The sequence below is a fragment of the Channa argus genome, chromosome 7 (assembly GCF_033026475.1).
Source record: "Channa argus isolate prfri chromosome 7, Channa argus male v1.0, whole genome shotgun sequence".
NCBI classification, from domain to species: domain Eukaryota; kingdom Metazoa; phylum Chordata; class Actinopteri; order Anabantiformes; family Channidae; genus Channa; species Channa argus.
This window is the reverse complement of record NC_090203.1, coordinates 17,510,979-17,531,410: the sequence shown is the minus strand read 5'-3', so window position 1 is coordinate 17,531,410 and position 20,432 is coordinate 17,510,979. Positions and strand designations below refer to the sequence as shown.

General features: G+C 38.2%; 1 protein-coding gene across 4 annotated transcripts in view; it reads left to right on the top strand.

Moving 5' to 3' along the window:
- The first annotated feature begins 807 nt into the window (after nucleotides 1-807).
- Nucleotides 808-20,432, top strand: part of dnah5 (dynein, axonemal, heavy chain 5) — a 95,775-nt gene continuing 76,150 nt past the window's right edge. Inside the window, exons 1-27 of one of the 4 annotated variants that reach the window (XM_067510637.1) lie at nucleotides 808-1,267; nucleotides 6,913-7,047; nucleotides 7,324-7,408; nucleotides 7,645-7,817; nucleotides 9,472-9,690; nucleotides 9,846-9,983; nucleotides 10,462-10,638; nucleotides 10,838-10,951; nucleotides 11,064-11,171; nucleotides 11,622-11,744; nucleotides 12,534-12,749; nucleotides 13,221-13,247; nucleotides 13,886-13,993; nucleotides 14,287-14,372; nucleotides 14,954-15,161; nucleotides 15,253-15,366; nucleotides 15,475-15,681; nucleotides 15,960-16,040; nucleotides 16,535-16,625; nucleotides 16,881-17,026; nucleotides 17,713-17,890; nucleotides 18,025-18,279; nucleotides 18,596-18,792; nucleotides 18,935-19,028; nucleotides 19,733-19,875; nucleotides 19,976-20,052; nucleotides 20,146-20,270. In XM_067510637.1, coding sequence (XP_067366738.1) covers nucleotides 1,178-1,267; nucleotides 6,913-7,047; nucleotides 7,324-7,408; nucleotides 7,645-7,817; nucleotides 9,472-9,690; nucleotides 9,846-9,983; nucleotides 10,462-10,638; nucleotides 10,838-10,951; nucleotides 11,064-11,171; nucleotides 11,622-11,744; nucleotides 12,534-12,749; nucleotides 13,221-13,247; nucleotides 13,886-13,993; nucleotides 14,287-14,372; nucleotides 14,954-15,161; nucleotides 15,253-15,366; nucleotides 15,475-15,681; nucleotides 15,960-16,040; nucleotides 16,535-16,625; nucleotides 16,881-17,026; nucleotides 17,713-17,890; nucleotides 18,025-18,279; nucleotides 18,596-18,792; nucleotides 18,935-19,028; nucleotides 19,733-19,875; nucleotides 19,976-20,052; nucleotides 20,146-20,270 — 3,715 coding nt within the window. In that variant the 5' untranslated portion in view covers nucleotides 808-1,177. The remainder of the gene's footprint in view (nucleotides 1,268-6,912; nucleotides 7,048-7,323; nucleotides 7,409-7,644; nucleotides 7,818-9,471; nucleotides 9,691-9,845; nucleotides 9,984-10,461; nucleotides 10,639-10,837; nucleotides 10,952-11,063; nucleotides 11,172-11,621; nucleotides 11,745-12,533; nucleotides 12,750-13,220; nucleotides 13,248-13,885; nucleotides 13,994-14,286; nucleotides 14,373-14,953; nucleotides 15,162-15,252; nucleotides 15,367-15,474; nucleotides 15,682-15,959; nucleotides 16,041-16,534; nucleotides 16,626-16,880; nucleotides 17,027-17,712; nucleotides 17,891-18,024; nucleotides 18,280-18,595; nucleotides 18,793-18,934; nucleotides 19,029-19,732; nucleotides 19,876-19,975; nucleotides 20,053-20,145; nucleotides 20,271-20,432) is intronic. The other 3 variants (XM_067510640.1, XM_067510639.1, XM_067510641.1) reach the window with 3 other exon arrangements.

The following is a 20,432-nucleotide window of genomic DNA, read 5'->3' as shown; positions in this document are numbered from 1 at the left end:
ACGGTGCTAATTCAATCAGAAGCTGGAACATACCATCTTAGATGAGGATGAATGGACAATGATCATCTTCCAGCTTCTGACTGACTGAACACACCTGATTTGGTTTATCACCTGTGGTTGGTACAAGTCATGATATGTTAATCATACTATGACTAAACACATAGGTGTGTCACATGGGTCTGGGGGAAGGGGCTAAAGTGGGACTTGCCACCCCTAAAATCCAATTGGCCGTCCCTGATACTGCCTCCTGCCATGTAGAACTCTCAGCACATGGTGAACTGACCAAATCTGAGAATTAAATAAATAATTACATTGTATTAAAAATTAAAAATAAAGAACAATTAATTATCAAAATATAAGTCATTTTGTCACAATAGAATTTTGTAGTTGCAACCAGGCAGCTTATCCCTCGGGATGGCTTCTTACCTCACTGAAATGTTATGACTATTTGGAGTTAAACATGGTAGACTATATGAAATAAGTTACTGTTATTTCTAACAAGCATTTCTAAATGAATGTAAACTTTGGGTCTGTCCCAGTCTGGCCACATCAATTTAAAATAAAAACACTCTAGATCCACCTATGTGCATGATTAGCCTGGCTGACACAGGTGAGCGTTTAGCAGACACACCTGTTGATCGGAGCGATTGCGAACGACATCATCAGTCGAGCGATGCGCGCGCTTCACTTGGGGGAAAACGATATGAGATCAACATGAAAAGTTTTTATTTGTTTATTTTGTATCCTCAGTGTGCACGAGTAACGAGCAATGACAGGGAAAGGTACAGTGTCCCAAGAAGCCTGTCTGTTGCAGCACTGTGGTCGAAACGTACGGATCTTACAAAGGTTGTGCGAGGGTTCACTGAACCAGTGAAAGCTGCTGTCGGTCTGTCCATACTCGCAACCGCTGAATTCCAAGCACCTCGGGTGAAGACATGGCAAATGAATAATCCCATTTTCTTTCGGGACCAACCCACCGCCCCCCGGTCCTTTTTTTTTCCGTAAATGCCTCGTTGCCTTGGATGCAACTAACAACACAGACTTTAGCCCCGGCCTCGAAAAGAAGCCTGTGGACGTTGTGTTTCAGACATTTAAAAGAGGAACTGTTTTACACAACGCAGATGAAGCTGAGAATTTGAACCCCGAGACCGCCGTGCTGTGATTTAAAGTGTGAATAATGTCCTTCAGCTCTCGCCTGGCCAAAGTCAGCTACAGGAACAGACCCATCCAGCCATCGGTCCCCGCCGAGTCACTCAAGGAGATCCAGGTTTGACTGCAAATACTTAAAACAAATGCGCTATCATCGTGACAGTGTCGCACATTTCTAAATAAGGACATTTCCCCTTAACCAGAAGTAATGCAAACATTTCAAAGTTTCCCCTTGTAATGCGTTTATTATCCATGTGGCCTAAAAAGAGACCTTCGAGGGTAATAACCTGCTTTTAGGCATGGGGGGGATTATTCAAACAGCCCTTGGGCCATCAAAGGGACCCCCCAACCTGGTCTTTTGTGGTGATTTCTGTCACTTTGTTTTGTTTTTTTCTATTTTGGTCAATTTTCATCGCTTTGTGGTCATTTTAGTGTACGGGACTGGACCCAAATTACCCCCCCCCCCCCTCACATAATACATTATATTTACATTTATTACAAAGATGATGTAAAATCCTCATTTATGCCCATGTTGTCATGTTTATTATTCTTGTCTTGATGTGACCATCTGTTTTGTTAAGTTTGCAGAATTGCCCAGCATAAAATGCTTATTATTTCTGTTGCTTGCTCTTTATTGATATGATGGTATGTACAAACCATATTTGTCACAATAATGCAATACAACTCAGCAATGGATGTTCTCTGAATGGATTTATGTTGGTTTGTTGCATTAAACTGCAGAGCTGCAAAGCTAGGTGTATATTGCCTTATAAAAATATAAATCAGATTTTAAATTTTGGAAATACTAGAGATGTCAAAATTATATACTGTATGTACAGTATTTTTCAACAATCACATGACAGTCTTCATTAATTAAAGTAGAGGTCAGATAACTGACCACAAGAAATGTAGCTGACCCAAAGAAGGACGTGAACCCTTACATCTGAATTCCCTTTTCTCTTGTGTGGGGAAAAAGTGAGATGGAATTAACCTGCACTTCATTTTCAAGTTATGAACTGCCTGTAACCTTTTCATAATTGCTCTGAGAAGCTCTCTGCTATTAGACTCACTGGTCTCTCAGTAGTCAAAATTAGGTGTAGTAAAATTATGCCACTTGCTGGTTGTATTATAAGCCCCAGTCCACTAGATGGTAGTGTGTTCATAGTGAAGTGGCTGGAGTCCTTACAAGGGTGAGGACTTTTTTGTATGCTACACACTAAATTAATTAGGAGGTGCTGGTGGCTCAATGGGTAGAGCGTTTTGTTGGGATGCAGGATCAAATCCCACCCCAACTGGTGGGGCCCTGCCCAGCCACCAAGGGCAACCCTGGTGACTGGAGGGCTGTGGCAGGAAGGGCGCTCGGCGTAAAAAAACTCATTCCAAATCAACGTGCGGAACACGTTCCACTGTGGCGACTCCTGAAGGGAAAAGCCGAAAGCCGCTGATCTACACTAAATCTACTGTCTTAAAGTAGTTAGTTACTAACCCTGCATTGTTTGAAGCATTTAAAATATTAGTCTATAATCTGTTTCATGTCTTCTACTTGTAGTGAAGGGAAGTAAACAATATATTGCTTTTTGGAATTTACATTGTATTTGCACCCATGACACACTTTCCATGCCTCTATCAGTGTAAGCCTTAGGGAGAACTGAGGACCTTTCTCTAATCCTTTGTCTTTTTGATCTCACCACACCTTCATTTATAATTTATAGTATCTCTCATGTTTCAGATGCTCGATGCTACAGTTGCAACTAATAATTATCTCATTGGTCTTTTCATTAGTCAGCAATTTTTCCTTGATTATTTATTTAATCTTTGAAATGAATGAAAACATGCCACTTTGGACACTCAACTATTGTATTCCTTCCATTTTCCTACTTTATTTATAGTTTATCATGTTGTCAAAAATAGATTTGAAACTAGTCAGTTAGCATACAATTAGGCGTTTATTGTGTGAAACCTGGTGCCCTTGCATAGGGCCATTATTAGTTATTAAACTGAAACTAAAAAGCATTTGCATCTTCTAAATTTTTCAGTGTTCATTTCTGAGCGTGTTAACAGCCCGTTCTTAATTGCAGACAAACCTTTACATCCCCACACCGGCCCACCTATTGCGCCATCTCATTGTAGTAATAGACTTGTAAGGTGATAGCAGGACCTTGATAATTGCCTAGCTGACATGTGGTCACCCAACCCTGCATTATCCACTGAGTGGAGCCTTTTAGGATCAACACTCTGAAAATTTCAGGGCAGTAACCTTTCTCACATGGCAAATAAGAAGCCTGATTGGTCACATATTGTAGCAAAGCCACTTGGTCTTTGTTTTGTCTTCTTTGTTGGAAGCTGTAATTCTCTGATGTCATGGAAAACAAAGCCAATTAAGAAGGTGGAATGACTTGAAAAGAAGTGTCAGTGTGAAAGGCCGCTCCCTACGATGTTGCATTTAAAACCAGACTCCCAAAACAAGGTAAGATGACCCAAGACTTCTGAAGTTACAGACAACCAGGCTTCCTGGCTATTTACTTTGCCCAAATGTAATTCATCATTAATGTGTCAGGATTCTGTAAACAGCAGATGCGTTTATATGAACTTGTGACTGATAGAGGCTGATAGAGTAGTTCAGCAAGCAAAAGCAAGGGGCAAGCGTAGAACACCGGTTTCGTCAAAGTTTATTTCAAAATGTAAGTGGAGCAGGTAGTGCAGATATTTGACAAGTGGCAATAATCATTGGTATTATATGAACCGGTGGAAACCGGTGTAGGAGTTTTGTATTTTACTGAAAGTCCTATGTTCAAAAGTCTGCCAACAGCCTAATGGTTACATTATATTTTACATTTTTGACACAATTTTTATAAAATCTCCTTATTACCATCCAAAACGAAAGTTAACACTGATTGTATTTGCATAGGGCTGTTGGGTGATCCTTTTATCACGTTTTTATGTATTTAGTCTGATCTGAGGCCAATAATTCACAGGTTTTTAGTTCACCTGCAGTTGTTAGTTCATAGGAAAGGAACAGAACAGCTAAAACTTCTACACGGTTGTAGGAAAAAAAACCATCATACATAAAGCAGGCAAAAATTCAGCAACACTGACAACTTGATAGGGTGCATCTTGTTAAGGCCAAGAGTATACAGCTCCCTGGAGTACATGTAGATGAGAAAGTGATAGCATGTTAGAAGGGGGTTAAACAGGTAGAAGTCTTTGAGACGGACAGACAAGGAGCTGGCATGTTGCAGGTGTTTAGAAAGCAGCTCTGGAAACAAACAGTTTCCAAAGTCCTTCAGGTAAGATAATGGTGTTGGTATTGTTGTGGTATTAGTGGTTTCATTTTGAGATTTTTTTTTTTAATTTTTTTATCCATGTTCCAAATTCTTACGTTATGCCAAGCTGTGAGGAAATCTTTTATTTACCATAGTGTAATTTGAAATAAAATGGCCAAAATTAGCTGCACGACTTTATCCTCGACTACTGTGTTGACTTCTATTCCCTAGAACATTTGGATTTAAAGCTGAATGAATCCCTCAAAGCATTAGCAATGAAATGAAAACATTGCGTTTGGTAACTGCTTTATATTAGATGAATAATCAAACTATGTTCTGTTTCACAGGTGTTTTCTGTTTAGTTCCAAAGCCACAGTTTGTTTACTGAGGACTTGTCAGTCTTGCCATAGCTTATCCCATGACAGGGCTTTGTTTCTCTCTGAAAGCGATTATCGCTGCAGCTGATACTGTGTGGGTCTGTCAGTGCTGGCTTCTGTGTCTGTGTTATGGGAATAACTAAATGTGGACCTGTGTATCGTTGTTGTTGGTTGGTGTGTTTGTGTATTGAAAGTTGTGATGACTTTTTCTGCAGGTTTGAATAATCTGCATCACCCTTCTTTGTGCTGTATTGTTTGTCTCTGGGTTAAAGACTCTCAGCTCTTTTGTTTGGCTACCTCTAAGCATGCTTTTAAAAAAGAAAAGACTGAATTTATTGAACAAAATGACAGCTCTGAGATTCAGAGCTGTCATTTTGTTGTGCTTAGACTTTCTCAGGAACCACCCTGTGATCTGTTGGAGTGACCTGGTACTTGCCCTTACCTTTCCATATTTGTTGGTCCTTGGCAAATACTAGCATGAATTACAAGAAGGTTAATTATTCTGCAGATTTTGTTGCCAATAAAGGTGAACACTATTTGTTCTCTTTGGGACAAAAACCTAATTTCAATTGATTTGACCTGATTCAATACACACTGACATGCAAGTTTGAATGCTGTGCATGTCTCATCACTTTTTAAAGTTGCTGATGAGATTATGTGCTACTAGCCTTGCTGAGGCTAGTAAGAGCCATGCACTTTGAGATTGTTCACATAGTGCATCTCACTCTGGCTTCACATGATCAACCTAGGACTATAACGGAGAAAAATATTATATTGACAGTACAAAATTGTCCCTTGTCTCTTGGTGTCCATGCTTCTTGCTTTCCTTTATTGTTCTCGGGCCCTTGCTTTTTACTTTGTCCTGTTGTGGTTGCTTCTTGCTTGTTATTTGTTCTAATTTTTCACTATAAATACATTGTTTAAATTTCATCTTTTTCCTCAGCTCATGTATCTGTTATATCAGCTTCTGCCAATATAATCATTTCTTCTACCATTGCTTCATGTCCTTATAATACTTAATATCTTTTGGACCTTTTTTATTTCTTTTATTTGTTTGAGTGTTAGATTTGTTATATCCCTTACTTATTTCACTTGTATCCAATCTGATTGTCATTGTAAACCACGAGGACTCAGAGTAGTGTGGTGAAGGAAGGTAGAGCAGTCATCCACTAATAGCACAGTTGCTCAGTGTCCTTGTCCTTGAGCAACTGAAGACACTGAACCCAACTTAGTTGCTCCTGGTGAGTGTTGGCCAGCTGCATAGCAGCTCCCCATCGGTGTGTGAGTATGTATAGCACATAAACAAACCACATCAATTGGTATTCAAAACACACAGAAGAGAGAGGAGAGAGGAAGAAAAAAATATATGAGCGAGAAACGTGTTACGCAAATATGTTATTATCCATGTTAAATATTAATCCAGTTGTTAACAAGTGCCTAAACACACTGGTACATAAAATCACTCAAGCACGATGTTTCCTGCTTTGTAACAGAAGAGGGTGGTCTGACCATTGTTACATCAATGCAAAAACTGTTTTAAGACAGAAAGACTGTCCTCCTCTGTTTAAATTCCAGAAAGATAAAAGGAAGATAAAAAGGAAAGATAAAATGAGAGAATTTAAATGCACCTGGTAGCAGGCACACCATTCTACACCAGGTTTCATGAAATTTATTGGCTGACCTTGTTTCTTTGTTACTAAGCAGCAGAACCTGGCAACGCATTGTAGCTGATTTTACCGTTGCAATATCCGGTTGAAAACTGGCTCTGGTGTTGGTTATTCCATTTAAAAATACCCAAATACCCTGTAGTGTTCAGAAAGGTGCTAAGAGAATCACAGGAGAGGCATGAAGGCACATCACATAAGCAGAGGGACAAAACTTAAGACATGTTGCATGAACTTCTTGTTGGAATAATGACGCAGTATAAAGGAGGCTGTAGTGCCAAAGTTATTCTGGAGGATATAAATTATATATAAAGTATGTATTTTGTTTGACAAAAGCTAGGCTGCATTCTTATAACATTTTCTTCATGACTCAGTTAAGAATAACAAATGGATATGTTGCATTTTTATTAAGTTAAAGGAAGTGGACACCCAACGATAATGTACACATATTTTGTTTAGCAAAAGCTGAAAGAAGAGCGAGAAGCCAAGCGGGCTCAGCTGGATGGGAGACATGATTACATCCTCAGCATTGTTGCTTCCTGCCTGGGACTGGAGAAAGTTGATGTGGAAGATGCCATACTTGAGGGGTATCAGGTACTTTATACTTGTTTTTTCGTAGACGTCCACAGCAGCTTCAAAACTAAAATACACAGGTGCTGTAAAAGAATAATAATATGCATTTGTGTTGCTGTTGACACAAAATTACTGTGGTTTTTATTTTATATTTTTAGGCAAGGTTATTTAGTTTATGGTATGGTCACGGGAGTCATGTGCATAATAACAATATGTTTGCAGTACCACCTGTACACGGTGTACACAAGGCCAAAAGACTTTTGTGTCTGATTGTTCTGAAAGCTTTTTTTCCCTCAGATTGAACGCATGGAGCAATTCTTTGTTGCCGAAGGTCTTCCACACCTCATGTTCTACTATCAGGACATTGAGCCAATCGAAGGAGGTAATGTGAAAATAAACACTCACCATATCAAAAATGTATGAAAAAAAGGTATGCTTTGTCTCACACATGAGAAGCTGAGGTCCTGAATATAATCACCTGTGTCAGTAATGTAATTGATAAGATATAAAAATCAGTTACCATTTATTTCTAAAGACAATTCAGTATTAGGGTCATAGTAAGAAGTCAAAGCTGGTTGTGATGACACCTTGTATTGTCCAATACCTTGCTTGGAGCAGCAGCAGCAGCAGCAGCCTCTGAATCCTCTCTGCGTGTTGCCAAGCAGCCTGACCGTGGCAAGAAATCTAAAGTGTTTGTGACCGACGGAAGGGATGTGGCACTGACTGGAGTTTGCGTCTTCTTCACCAGAGCTAATGCTTCCAAGGCAATCACCTCTGAGAACATACACAGAGTGAGTCTTTTCACATTGTTTATGAAAATATGACCATGAAGTCAAGTTGTTTAAGTAAACAATGATAAGAAATAAAGTGAAATTGTGCAGTTATTTGTTGGACAAACACTATTTGACAACAATTGCAATTCGGCCATGGACATTTTGAAGTCTCTGGTCAAGTTTTATCCTGTCACGTTTCCTCAATTGCCACCTGTGATATAAAGCAATGTAAGAGAATAAGAGAAACAATTTCATGCAGCATTTCAACAGATCCTATATTGTAACATTTATTTAAAAATATGAACATTTAGATAATTTAAGCTGTAATATTACATGTAAATCAATATTTTCATAATTAAACAGTTAAAAGTCATGCAAACATTAATACTCTCATTGTAACACAATGTCATGGAGATCAGACAAATGTGTTTCTGGAGATCAGTGAACATTTGATTACGTTCCCTTTGGTAGTCATTTGTCTTAAGGCTAATTTGCATGATTCTACATGGTGTTTAAGCCAGCTTCTTTTCATCCAGAGCTTCTAAGGCAATATTTGGTTTTACAATAGCACTGTGATACCACGGACAGTATTGGCTACTGGTTCTTGCTGATCACCTGCTGTCAGGGTGGAACAAAAGCCTACTCTGGAAGATATAACCGGGTTCCCTAGCCACTTTATTCAGACTGAAGAAGCTGCTTGGATAAGTAGAAAAAAATTTCTAACCCAGAAGAAGGAAGTCTAGCTGACGCGATTCAATCGTTGGGTAAAACTGTAATCTTAGCTCTGTAATGTCTAGCAACCTGAAGAAGTAAACCAAAGATGTGACCCACTGTTTCATGATTGGAGTTCTTATATTTACTAAAATGATGAACTGAAGGTGCAAGTGAAATACAATGATGTAAAAAAAAAAGTTAGGTCAGGTGGGCTTAAAGTGCTGAAACCAAAAATACTGTATAGCACATATCATATCTGAGGTTTTGCATTTGCTGTCATTTATTGTCATAAGTTCAACAAATCTGTCAGTGTTGCAGCAAAACTTCAAGGTATCAGTGGCAGCAGTAAGTGCAGTGTTTTTGATAACTTTGAGGCAGTTTCCAGAGGAAGAAATTATTCACATGTAGTTTTTTTTTTTTTTTTTTGAATCCATGTTCTCCTTTAACATGCATCTATACATTCTCCTTATAGTATTCATATACTGACCTTATGTGGAGTAAGTAGTGTTATCAGTACTTTATCACTACTGACAACTTGTTTGACTTTTTTTCTGGTTGCTGAGAAGTTCACCTTCAATGTTTTTTCTCATGTTAATTAATATGGAATGTTTTATATTGGTACTTCAGTAAACAACAACTACAAAGGGGTCTTCATGTTTTTGTAAGCATGCAACCATGACTTGTTAGCCATAACGACTCCCCGATTGTGGGTAAACTTCTTTCTATACTTTAAATGCTCAGTGTAAGTACTTCATTCCTGTGGGGAAGCTTAGACATGATGGTGGGGATTTTGCTTTTACGGTAACCCACCTGTAGAAAGGTCTGAATCAAAGTTTAAATGTATTTGTGTTTTTTGTCACAAATTTCATGAAGTTAATTTGATGTTTTAGTTTATGAGAGAGCCTCTAATGAACCAATCAATCAGTTTTTGGGTGCACTGTTAAAATTCTGTTTTTAGGATGTCAATTTTAATATGCTGGACACAACAGAAGTTGGCCTGTTAAAAAGTGTGGAGCAGTTGCTCTCCGAGATCTTCATCCCCACACTGAAGAAGATGAACCATGGCTGGGGGGAGCTGGACAGTCTGGAGGCCCAGTCTGTCAAACAGGACTTCATATCATCATTGGAAAGCTTTGTGTCGGTTTTGTCTGGGGCACAGGAAAGTCTGCAAGAAAAGGTAGGAAACTACAGCTGTGAACTGTAAACATCTGTGAACCTTATTGCATTCTAATAATGTGTTTTAGTAAAACTGAGTACACAGAGAAACCTCCAAAAACAAAATAAATTATAGGCACAGCAGCCAAATTAAATCATGCCATGGCTTCCCTCTAGGTTACACTCAAAGGGTGTGACACATTTGACCTTCGGGTGCTGAAAGGTCCATCAGACTACATTGCAGCAGCCAGCAGCACAGAGACCACAGAAAAGATGGAAGACTGCCTGAAAGTTTGGATCAAACAAATAGAGCAGGTGAGACATGTTAGATAACCGATGAGTGTTATCTTCAAACCTATTATGGTTGCTATTTTTTTCTCAAACATGCTGCGATGTGCTGCATGTTGATTGTGAGCCATGTCTGTCTCAAATTACTTTAACTGTTCCATCCATCAGATAAACCAGAACACTTTGGTGTAAGATGCATATTTTACTGAATAAGTGCTAAATATTTATGAAGTTTGAGCAACAAATGCTTAAAATGCAAAAAATAAATAAATAGCAAAGCTTTCTAGTAGAGAAGATGCAAAGTGGGATTTCTTTTTATCTTAACTTTGATATATTTCATAATTTTATAGCTCTATTTCACAGCTCAAACATTTTAATGATCAAATGAAATCAAGATGTGTTGGAAATGATGACTGAAAAACTGTGAAATTCAGGAAAAGCTTCAGATAAAGTTTAGAAGTGATGCTTAAACAGGCAATAGTTATAAGGTACCTCTGTTGTCTAGGTTCTAGCTGAAAATGACCAGCTGAGGAAGGAGGCTGATGACCTTGGCCCTCGGGCTGAGCTGGACCACTGGAAGAGACGAATGTCCTGTTTCAACTACCTTTTGGACCAGCTTAAGAGCCCTGATGTCAAAGCAGTACTGGGCATTCTCTTACTGGCCAAATCAAAACTCATAAAGGTCAGAAATGACTGAAATAAGAAATCTCTGCTGGATTTTAGTGACTATATTTACCAAGTGTAGAAATTCTTTTGATTTTTCTGCTTGAAAGGACACGATGCTGCTAAAGTCCCTTCCTGTTTTTTTTTTTTTTTTTTCCTTATGATGTTTTGTAACATCTTTCACATAAAATGTACAGTACTTCATTTATTCTGTCTAGACATGGCGGGAGCTCGACACCAGGATCACCGATGCAGCCAATGAGGCCAAAGACAATGTCAAGTACCTCTACAGCCTAGAGAAGTTTTGTGACCCTTTATACAACAGTGACCCTGTAAGAAAAATGTATTGTCCAATGTCCCACATGTTCTTTCTCTCTTGTTCTCTCTCTATCTTATCTATCTACATACTGTATTCATATAATCATATGTAATTTGCTACCCCAGGCATCAATGGTTGGTGCTATCCCAGGTTTAATCAACGCCATCAGGATGATTCACAGCATTTCTCGATACTACAACACATCTGAGAAGATTACATCACTTTTTGTCAAGGTGTGATTGGTTGCTATTCCAGTAATGATGATGAGGGTTTTATTATCAGGAATGTGATTTGGCAAAGCTGTTGTTGTACAATCTGAATTTACTTTTTATTTAAACCCAGGGATCAGGGAATTTTCATGTTTTCATGGATGAACCTACCCATTGAAACAAAGTTTTTGCCTACAAAGGTCACTGCTACATTAAGGAAAAGTGAGAAACGAAGAGATTTGTAAAATGTTCATTTTTAACACGGTGTAGAAAATACTAGGTTCATTTGAAAAGATTAGATCTGAACAAAATAATCAGAATTGTCTTTATTACAGAACTCAAAATGTTTTAAACCATTGATAATATCTACACAGATATTTAGCTACATGTGTCCTCATAAATTATTTGTTTGGGTTCACAAATTATTTAATGCACATTTTTATATCTCAATACGTACTATATCAATTTCACCAGGTGACAAACCAGATGATCACAGCCTGCAAAGCCTATATAAGTAATAATGGCTCTAATTCAATATGGGACCAGCCTCAGCAAGTTGTTGTTGACAAAATCAAAGCGGTCATCCACCTAAACCAGGTATGTGACTCTTCTTACTGGTAAAATGTGGTTTATAATGTGTAATTTATTTATCCAATGTAGTTAAGTGCTTATGTTCTAATCTAGTATTTTGGCCACTCCACTTCATCCAAATATTGTAGGTTCTGATTCAAAAACGGGAAGGTCATAAGTCAAAATCATTAATATCATATGGAGAGAAGAATTACTGTGACTGTAAAATTAACAAGATGAGCTTATCTGGAGCGCAGAGGTATCACTCTGTTGAGTTCTAAAACTACAAAAACAAACAGCCCACTTGTAATTGTAAAACAGTATTGCAGAGATAAGGATCTTCCCTCTTTAATAATGTTTGAATACAAACACTGGCTACAGGGATACATTAGCCATTACATCCCTCCAAGAATAATTGTTCACTACTGACACCATGTGTTTTTAACCAGTATTGCAGCATTATCAATGCTCCACAATGTCTATTGGGATGCGTGCATGCGATGCTGCACTGACAGATGAGTATTATTTTGGCAATTGGCAATCTTTTAAAATATGCCCAGGTTGATACTAATAATAATATTTAGTGTTGGATTAGGACATCTCAAGTTAGTCTACTCTCTAGTTTTCATCAGTTGTGGTTTCTTTGCAGAATAGTGTGGCTATTAGCATAATCTTCATTTCTTCAGAGTTTTAGTAGATAATCAGAAACAAGTTGTTCCAGAGAAAGTGTGAAGTGGAGCTTGTGATGAATTTTTGTGATGAACACTTTGAGTAATGAAAATATATGTTTTTTACATGTCACTCTTTGTTATCCAGGAGTACCAGCAGTATTTCCATAAAACAAAGGAAAAGCTAGAACAGAGTCCCTCAGAGAGACAATTTGACTTCAGTGAGATGTACATTTTTGGGAAGTTAGATGCATTCCAACGAAGGCTCAACAAGATATTAGAAATGTTCAGCACCATCTCCACGTACTCTGCACTCCAGGACTCTAAAATAGAGGGACTGGAGAACTTGGCTACAAGGTTTCAAGTAAGTATAGTGTTATATCTAAATGTTGTGGCGGCACAGTGACAACACGGAGAGGCTTTCAATTCGCTGACGAAATGCCACTACATTCCAGCTGAGCCTGTGTTTCTTCTGCCATTTATTGATGTTGGAATATGTCAGTGAGTGGCAAGTGTAAGACAGCCTTTGCAATGAAAACAGCTCTTGTATAAGTAATTCATGTATGAAATGTTAAAATATTGATACAATATAGAGCTACTGACAAAAAGCTTTAGATTATACATTAATGTGACCGTGCCAGATTACTGTGTTCTTCTTGGGTTCTGTGTGTAGTAAATAGTTATATATACATAAAAATCTGATCAATCAAAAGTCCCATTGACCTGCCTCAAGTGATTAGAAACAGCATTAGATTGTCATATTGCTGTGTAGTTTTTCACTTCAGAATATATTGATTTGAGTTATCGGTTTGTTTCTGCTGCCTTGGATATACAGACTGCAGAAATGCAGGGAAAATGGGAGGTAACGTCTCATTTCAGTTTCCAACTTTTAGTTTAGTATGCATGGATTATTTTTATTGCTGGTAGCATGCAGTGATAAAGTCCACAGGTGTAGAATTTTGCCATTGCATGTTTTACAATTGTACAATACTAACCACATAAAACAAAAAGTGGGACAGTAGTCCAACATTTGTTCAAATTTATTGTGCCATTAATTCAACTTTTTTTTTTTCCCAGCTGCTTACTGGCACTTTGCATGCTGCCCAGTTTCCATCAGCCCATTCATGGTCCCACTAACCAAACAAAACTAGAATTAAGTACATTACTGATACTGACTTCTTCTTTTGTCAAGTTTAACTGTTGGCTCTTCATTATTTGCATAACTTCTGGGGAATTAAGATTCAGTGATTTCCATTATTTTTATGCAGCTGGTTTTTTCTTTCCCTGGCTGATTCCAAAGTAAGATAACACATTGCAGACATCATGACTAATGGTATTGATCGGGATTACCTGCAGCTGACCTATGTGGCCGATTTTTCTTTTTTTTTTTTTTCTTTTTTTGAGATTTTAAACTGAGGGATATATAGTAGTAAAACTAAGTAAACATAAACATACAAGTATTTGAATGCTTGTGTTCGTGTGTGTGTGCATGTGGAGTAGGCTATTGTGCTGAACATGAAGACAAAACCTTACAGTTTCCTGGACCAGAGAAGAACTGACTTTGATGTTGACTATGAGGAATTCTGCAGAGGCACATCTGAGCTCCATGTAAGTGAATTATCACATGCATAGCTAATATCATTGTTTTCTTTTTTCCATATTGAAGAACAGAGAATTGATGGGCCAGCACACCACACAGGGGAAAAAATATCATATTGGATTAGACATCGGCTCTGTGAGATGTAAAGTTCATATCCTACTGCGAATAATAGAGGTGTACCTAGTAACAGGACAACTACACTGTATGCTAAGAAAATGTCTAACCTGGCAAACAAAACAACCTGTGGTTTGCCTTGTTACTTTTTACATACTGTAAATGTTGTGAATCTTTGTGCTTTCAGAATCAGCTGAAGAGTTTCATGGATAGCACCTTTGAAAACATTCAAAATACAGAGAGAGCTTTAAATGTGCTGAAGAAATTTGAAAGGTAACTTGCCGTTGAGCTCTTACTGATCCTGTCCCACGAGCTATTCAATAGTAGTGAACTAAATTCACCTGTCATGTCAGGTTTGATCAAGTACTGGGGGGGAAACTTCTTAAGCCTAGATAAAATTGAATCCAATCAAAGAAATGGGGGGGGGGAAAAAAAAAAAAAAGAAAAAAAAATTCCCACTTTCATCATAGGTTCAGCGATACAATTTCCAGCTTCTCTGATCTACATGTCGAAGTGTCTTTGGACTGAACCCTTGGTTCGGGGAGGTCCATTTATACGGAATTTAAAAATCAAAAGATGTTACAAGCTTTTGATTCCACCAGGAATGTGCATGCTGGCTCAGTTACATGATTTAAATGTAAGGTTGATATTAGTTACACTTTTTTGTTTTCTGCCTTGAAAAAAACAAAATCTCATGCTTTTAAGATATGTAATCTAAAGCAGCTAACTGAAATGGACCTTGACTTTGAAGATGCTGCTGAAATAGCCCATTACTCTATTCATTCACTAACACTAATCGTGTTTATCAGAATTCTGAATGCAACTTTTTTAATTTTATGAATTCTTTAAAACAGACTGGGTATCCCAGACCTCGGCATTGAAGAGAGGTATCGGCGTATCCTGCAGAACTATGGCCGGGATATTGAAATGGTCTCCCATATCTATATGAAGCAGAAACTGGACCCACCCACTGGTAGGGACTTGCCCCCAGTTGCCGGCCGGATCATGTGGGCTCGGCAGCTATACAGCAGGATCCAGGTTCCAATGGATCTCTTTCAGCAGGTAATGCTGAGTATCTGCCTATACAAACTAAATTTAAGTGGGTTAAAGTTTTAAAGTTATACAATAGGCCTACCGTTCTATCCCTTTTTAGCATCCAGAAGTTCTTACCACACCAGATGCCAAGAGGATAATCAGAAACTTTAACAAGACAGCAAGGGTCCTGTTGGAGTTTGAGATGCTCTACCATCACAGCTGGATGGAAAAGGTAAAGGGGAGAACATTGATGCATGATTAAAGACATGATGTGTGCTGGGATAAATAAGCCTGGCAACCTCTCTAAACTATCTAACCCCAACTGACAACTTCTACCTAGATGGAGGCTGCCAGGGCCGGTCTGCAGGCCTCTCTGCTAGTCAGGTCTGCAGAGACGGGGGAGCTGTTTGTGAACTTTGACCCAGAGATTGTGACACAGATTAGGGAGGTGAACTGCATGACAAGGATGGATTTGGAGATCCCTCCTTTCGCTGCTCTGCTGCAGCAGAAACAGGACGGCCTCAAAAAGATCTACAACAAATTACAGGTGTATATTTTACACACTTAGCAAATCAATCAATCTACAACTTAAAAATTCAGTATGAAGTTGATTGTGAATTTATGTTTATATTTTATGAAATATTAACATTGATCTTTCTCATATTTATGTTACAAAATGCCATGTAACTGTGTATAAGATGTTTAGAAACATCAGTACAAAGAAAAAAATTATTGTACTTTGAACTATAATTACCGCTAAACAAATTAGTTAAACAGTGTTGTGAATTTAATACACAAACTGTACTGATAACTTCCTTCTTCCAGTTAATGCTGAGTGAGAACACCAGAGTTCGAGCGAAAATTCAGAGCTGTTATGAGCAGCTTGCCACGCCGCACTTAGCTAAGGTAAGATATGGTTATGCTCATGCATTTAGCCTATGTCTTCATGTTATTTATTTAAAAGTTGGTAGAATTGATTTTTTTTTCTTCTAAATGATTAATTACTTGTACTGGTCAAAAATCTAAATTATATTTTGATTAAAATATTATTTTACAACTCATTATGTAATCATGGAATACTATGAATTACTTAATCTATCATTTGGTAATAGTGTCCACTGCCAACATACAAGAATATGGGCGTGCGGTTGCATGGTAATTTGCTCAGTGCTCTCATGGTGCACTACCATAGCACAGTGGTTCTATGACATGGTAATATGGTCACTGCTATGATGGTCACAATGATACCATGCATTACTTTTGTGTTGTCCAACTTTTTTTCACCCTGCGCCAAGTGGTGTAAATTAATAAACTGATTTAACATTTCATGCAGAATTATTAATAAATTATAATTCAGTGGTGGACATAATTGGCTACTTTTGACATTTCTAACTTGACAGGTGGATGATGCTATACAGCCAGGTTTGACCTCCCTCAACTGGACATCACTGAACATAGACAAGTACCTCAGCCGCATTGACAAGGCTTTGGGTAAGCAAAGAGTCCAGCAACACAGTACTGATAAAATTTAGATTATAACATTTGTGTGTGTGTGTGTTTGTGAGAGAGAGATGGAGTCTCTGTCCTCTTGAGTAACTCTAATATACATGATGTCACTCTACACTCCACACATTTTTGTACTGACCATTATTATTTTTACTCACTTTGTAAATATGATTCATCTTCCATTTGTCTCTTCCCTTCTATGTTTGCTGGTCTGTGCCCCTGTTTCTTTTGTATTTCCAGACGACCTGGAGCTGTTGATAGACAGGGTGAATGACTTGGTGGAGTTCAGGATAAATGCAGTACTGCAGGAGATGAGTGCATGTACATTGTGTATTCTGCCAGAGGATGAACCAGTCACCTGTGAGGAGTTTGTTCAGACCACCAAGGTAAATACGGATCTAATTAAGCTTAAACACAAGCTGTAGTTGTAGTAAACCCACCTTCCATTTTTATAAGTACTCTTAATATACCTTGTTGTTTTTGTTTTTCAGCTTTTACTCATGTACATTACATTCATTTCATGTACAGCATTTGACACTGCTTTTTATTTAACCTATGGTTAACCAGGTAAATCCAACTGAGGTTAGAAGCCTCTTTTTTTAAGGAAGAACAAAATCAAACTTTGAATGATGGCTTCACCACTGAAAAAAGTACAGAACAATATATTTTACTAATTATAACTAATAGTAATCCCAACCCATGTCATTTGATGACCAATCCTATTTAGAAATTCTTGCCATTGTTTGAAGCTGACATGTGATTTTTGTGCCTAGATAACCTAATTACAGTCCTTTTTATTTAGAGTTCAAACAAATTTTAAAGAAGAAGTTGTGTTCATGTTGTTTTTGTGTTTCGATACTTTAAACTCTATCCAGTTTTTTAATCCAGTAAAAATAATTCTTTACAAAATATGCAAACCTTCCCTGTAGCTAAGAGAGCACTAAGTAAGATAACACACTAAACTTTGAAACTAATGTGCACTATGCTGCAGTGCACAATCCTTCATATGGCATATTTTGTGTGTGTGTGTGTGTGTGTGTGTGTGTGTGTGTGTGTGTGTGTGTGTGTGTAGGACCTGTGCCTAAGACAAGCCCAGAAGCTCCACACTAAGAGCTCACTAGTGGAAGAAGCTGCCAATGAACTAATCAACATGCTGCTGGAATTTGACCACAAACAGAGAGAAGAGGTGAAAAAAGTTGAGGAAGGAAGCTGCACTGAGAATAAGGTCGTAGACCACATTGATTGTGAAGGTATACAAATATTGTTCTTTTCAGGAGAATCAGTTATCATTTATACGTGTTACACATTTTGTTCTAAATTTTAATTTAAAATGGCTAAAACTGTCATTTTCCCCCCATAATGTGGGAAATATCCTCTATTTTAGGTGAAAATGAGGGCCACTCAGATGGTCGTCTCTTCTCTAGAAACACTTTCCCCCCTCCTGCACGTATTGGTTCTTCTTCTCCTGTGGGGAGGAGGAAGAAGAAGAGGGATCTGTTAGAAATGATGAAGGAGGAAGCCCAGGAGCTTCTTTCCTACTTCAACCACTGCAATGTGGATGCCTTACTCAGATTGACACGCAACACCCTGGAGATGCTACGCAAGCGTATCCATACCTCCTCGATAACACATTTTTTGGGTTGGTCTTTTGTAACTGCATTGCACCGATTTGTACTTCATCTTATTGTAATACAAAAAATATATATTTACTGTATACAGTATAACTAATATAGGTTCTAATTGAGTTCTATGATTGTTATTAAATGAAAGCAGTCATAGAACCCAACCTAAGGTTATGGAAAGACACACAAGTAACAGACAACTAAGTAATGGTACAGGATATTTTGGTCCTATGGTTAAGTTGAATTAATTTATTTTATGGCTACAGAGTTTAAAACATGTTGGTCTTGAATCACATGATATTGTATCAGGGATACTCTGCTCTCCCCTTGTAGCTGAGGGTGAGTCACCCAGTCATGGCAAAAGCAGCGGTCAGCAGGCAATCTTCAGAGTCAGTGTAATCCTCGCCATCCCTAACATCGACATTGTACCAGCGCTGGAGGAGGTTCAGCAAGCGCTAAACCGGGCTGTGGAGTTTGTGGTCAGTGTCAGTAAAGGAGTCGGCCAGTGGGGCAAAGAAAGGGTCTTCAAGGTGGGTTTGATCTAATGAAGACCGCAACGTTTGCCATACAAACCCTCATAGCTGCAACTTACTGATCATTTTTCTTGATTGATTTTCTGGCTACTACTTCAACCCCGAATTTATTTCCTCACTCGTGTTTTCCTTATTGCAGAAACAAATGAGTGAAAGACAGATAGCAGCTCCAAAATGGGAAAGTTCAGAGAGTGAATCAGAGGATGGAGCAACAACATACAGAAGTCTGGCTGGTATGAATGAAGAATCTTTGTCGTCATTAAGCACCTATATACATATTACACATACATGACCAGGGAGCTAGCACTTAGTGTCTCGACCAGGGACACACCTGGTTGGTAGACTGGGATTTGTTCCTGCTGACTGCTCTACCCTGCTGTTGTACCCATTGAGCTACTAGGTCACCTCATGTGACCACCTTACCTAATGTAACCTCAGCACTTCAGCAAGTCAGAGGTTTTCTGTTTTGATTTCAATAAGATTTACCCAAATTGTTTCCACCATGCAGACCAGAACTCTAATCATTAGCCACTGCACCCCAGTCCCTTGATAATCAGATCCCCTTATTTCAAAGTTCAACAGAGTAAAGTCACATCTCACTAGGAGTAGATAAAGGCATATTGATGGAAATTACATAAATATTCTGTATCAGTGGCTTTGGAAGGAAGACATTTAAACAAAAGATACATTTAAATTTAAATCACTCTATTAGAGCAGCCTCTTCAGTTACATTGCATAGTAGCAATAATGGAGCTAATGTACTGAAAATTTATAATGGTCAAGAAAGTTGAATTGTGGCTGAATTGTTTGCTGAAAAGAACACAACCTTTTTAGTTTAAAGTGTGCAACGCCATTTAAATGCTCTTTTATTTGCCTGTCTATTCACTCTCTGTGCATTCAGTCACAACATACATTCTGTCCTCCAAACGCTTTACAGATGGCAGCACCTCAGACACTTCAGCTTCTGTGATACAGGCCATCCCAATCCAAGCCAGAAACTATTATAAGAATGTGTCCGAAAACAAGGAAATAGTTAAACTGGTGTCTGTTCTCAGTACCTCAATCAGCTCCACAAAAAAGGTTTACACTCTTTCTTCTGAACATGATGCATTCACTTATATACGTGTGTGTGTGTGTTTGTGCATATTGCTTAATAAAAACACTGTTTATTATTGTATAGGAAGTTGTGACGGCTCTAGACCGTTTTGGCCGTTACCATCACATCTGGAGAAAGGACCGTGCAGACACCATACAGAAGTATTACCTAACAGTTTTATATATTCTAGACTTCATAATACTTATAAACATAAACCACGATGTCAGTGCTTAATTTTGGTTTGTATTTTCCAGATTCATCCAGGGCAGTCCCTTGCTGTCAGACTTTGAGAGCCAGATTCTATTCTATCAACATCTGTCACTGGAGATAAACTCTGAACCAGAATATATTAGAGTAGGAGCTTTGGCTTTATTTACAGGTAAGATTAAGTGTCAGTTCTTAGCTGAAACTGTTTTGTGGCTTGTTGTATCATTAGTTTCTTGCTTTGATAAGTTTTCCTATAACTAATAAGATGTACCCCAACCATATAGAATATAAAAATGGCAGTTCCAGCTAATCATCACTAATATCTGCCTGCTAA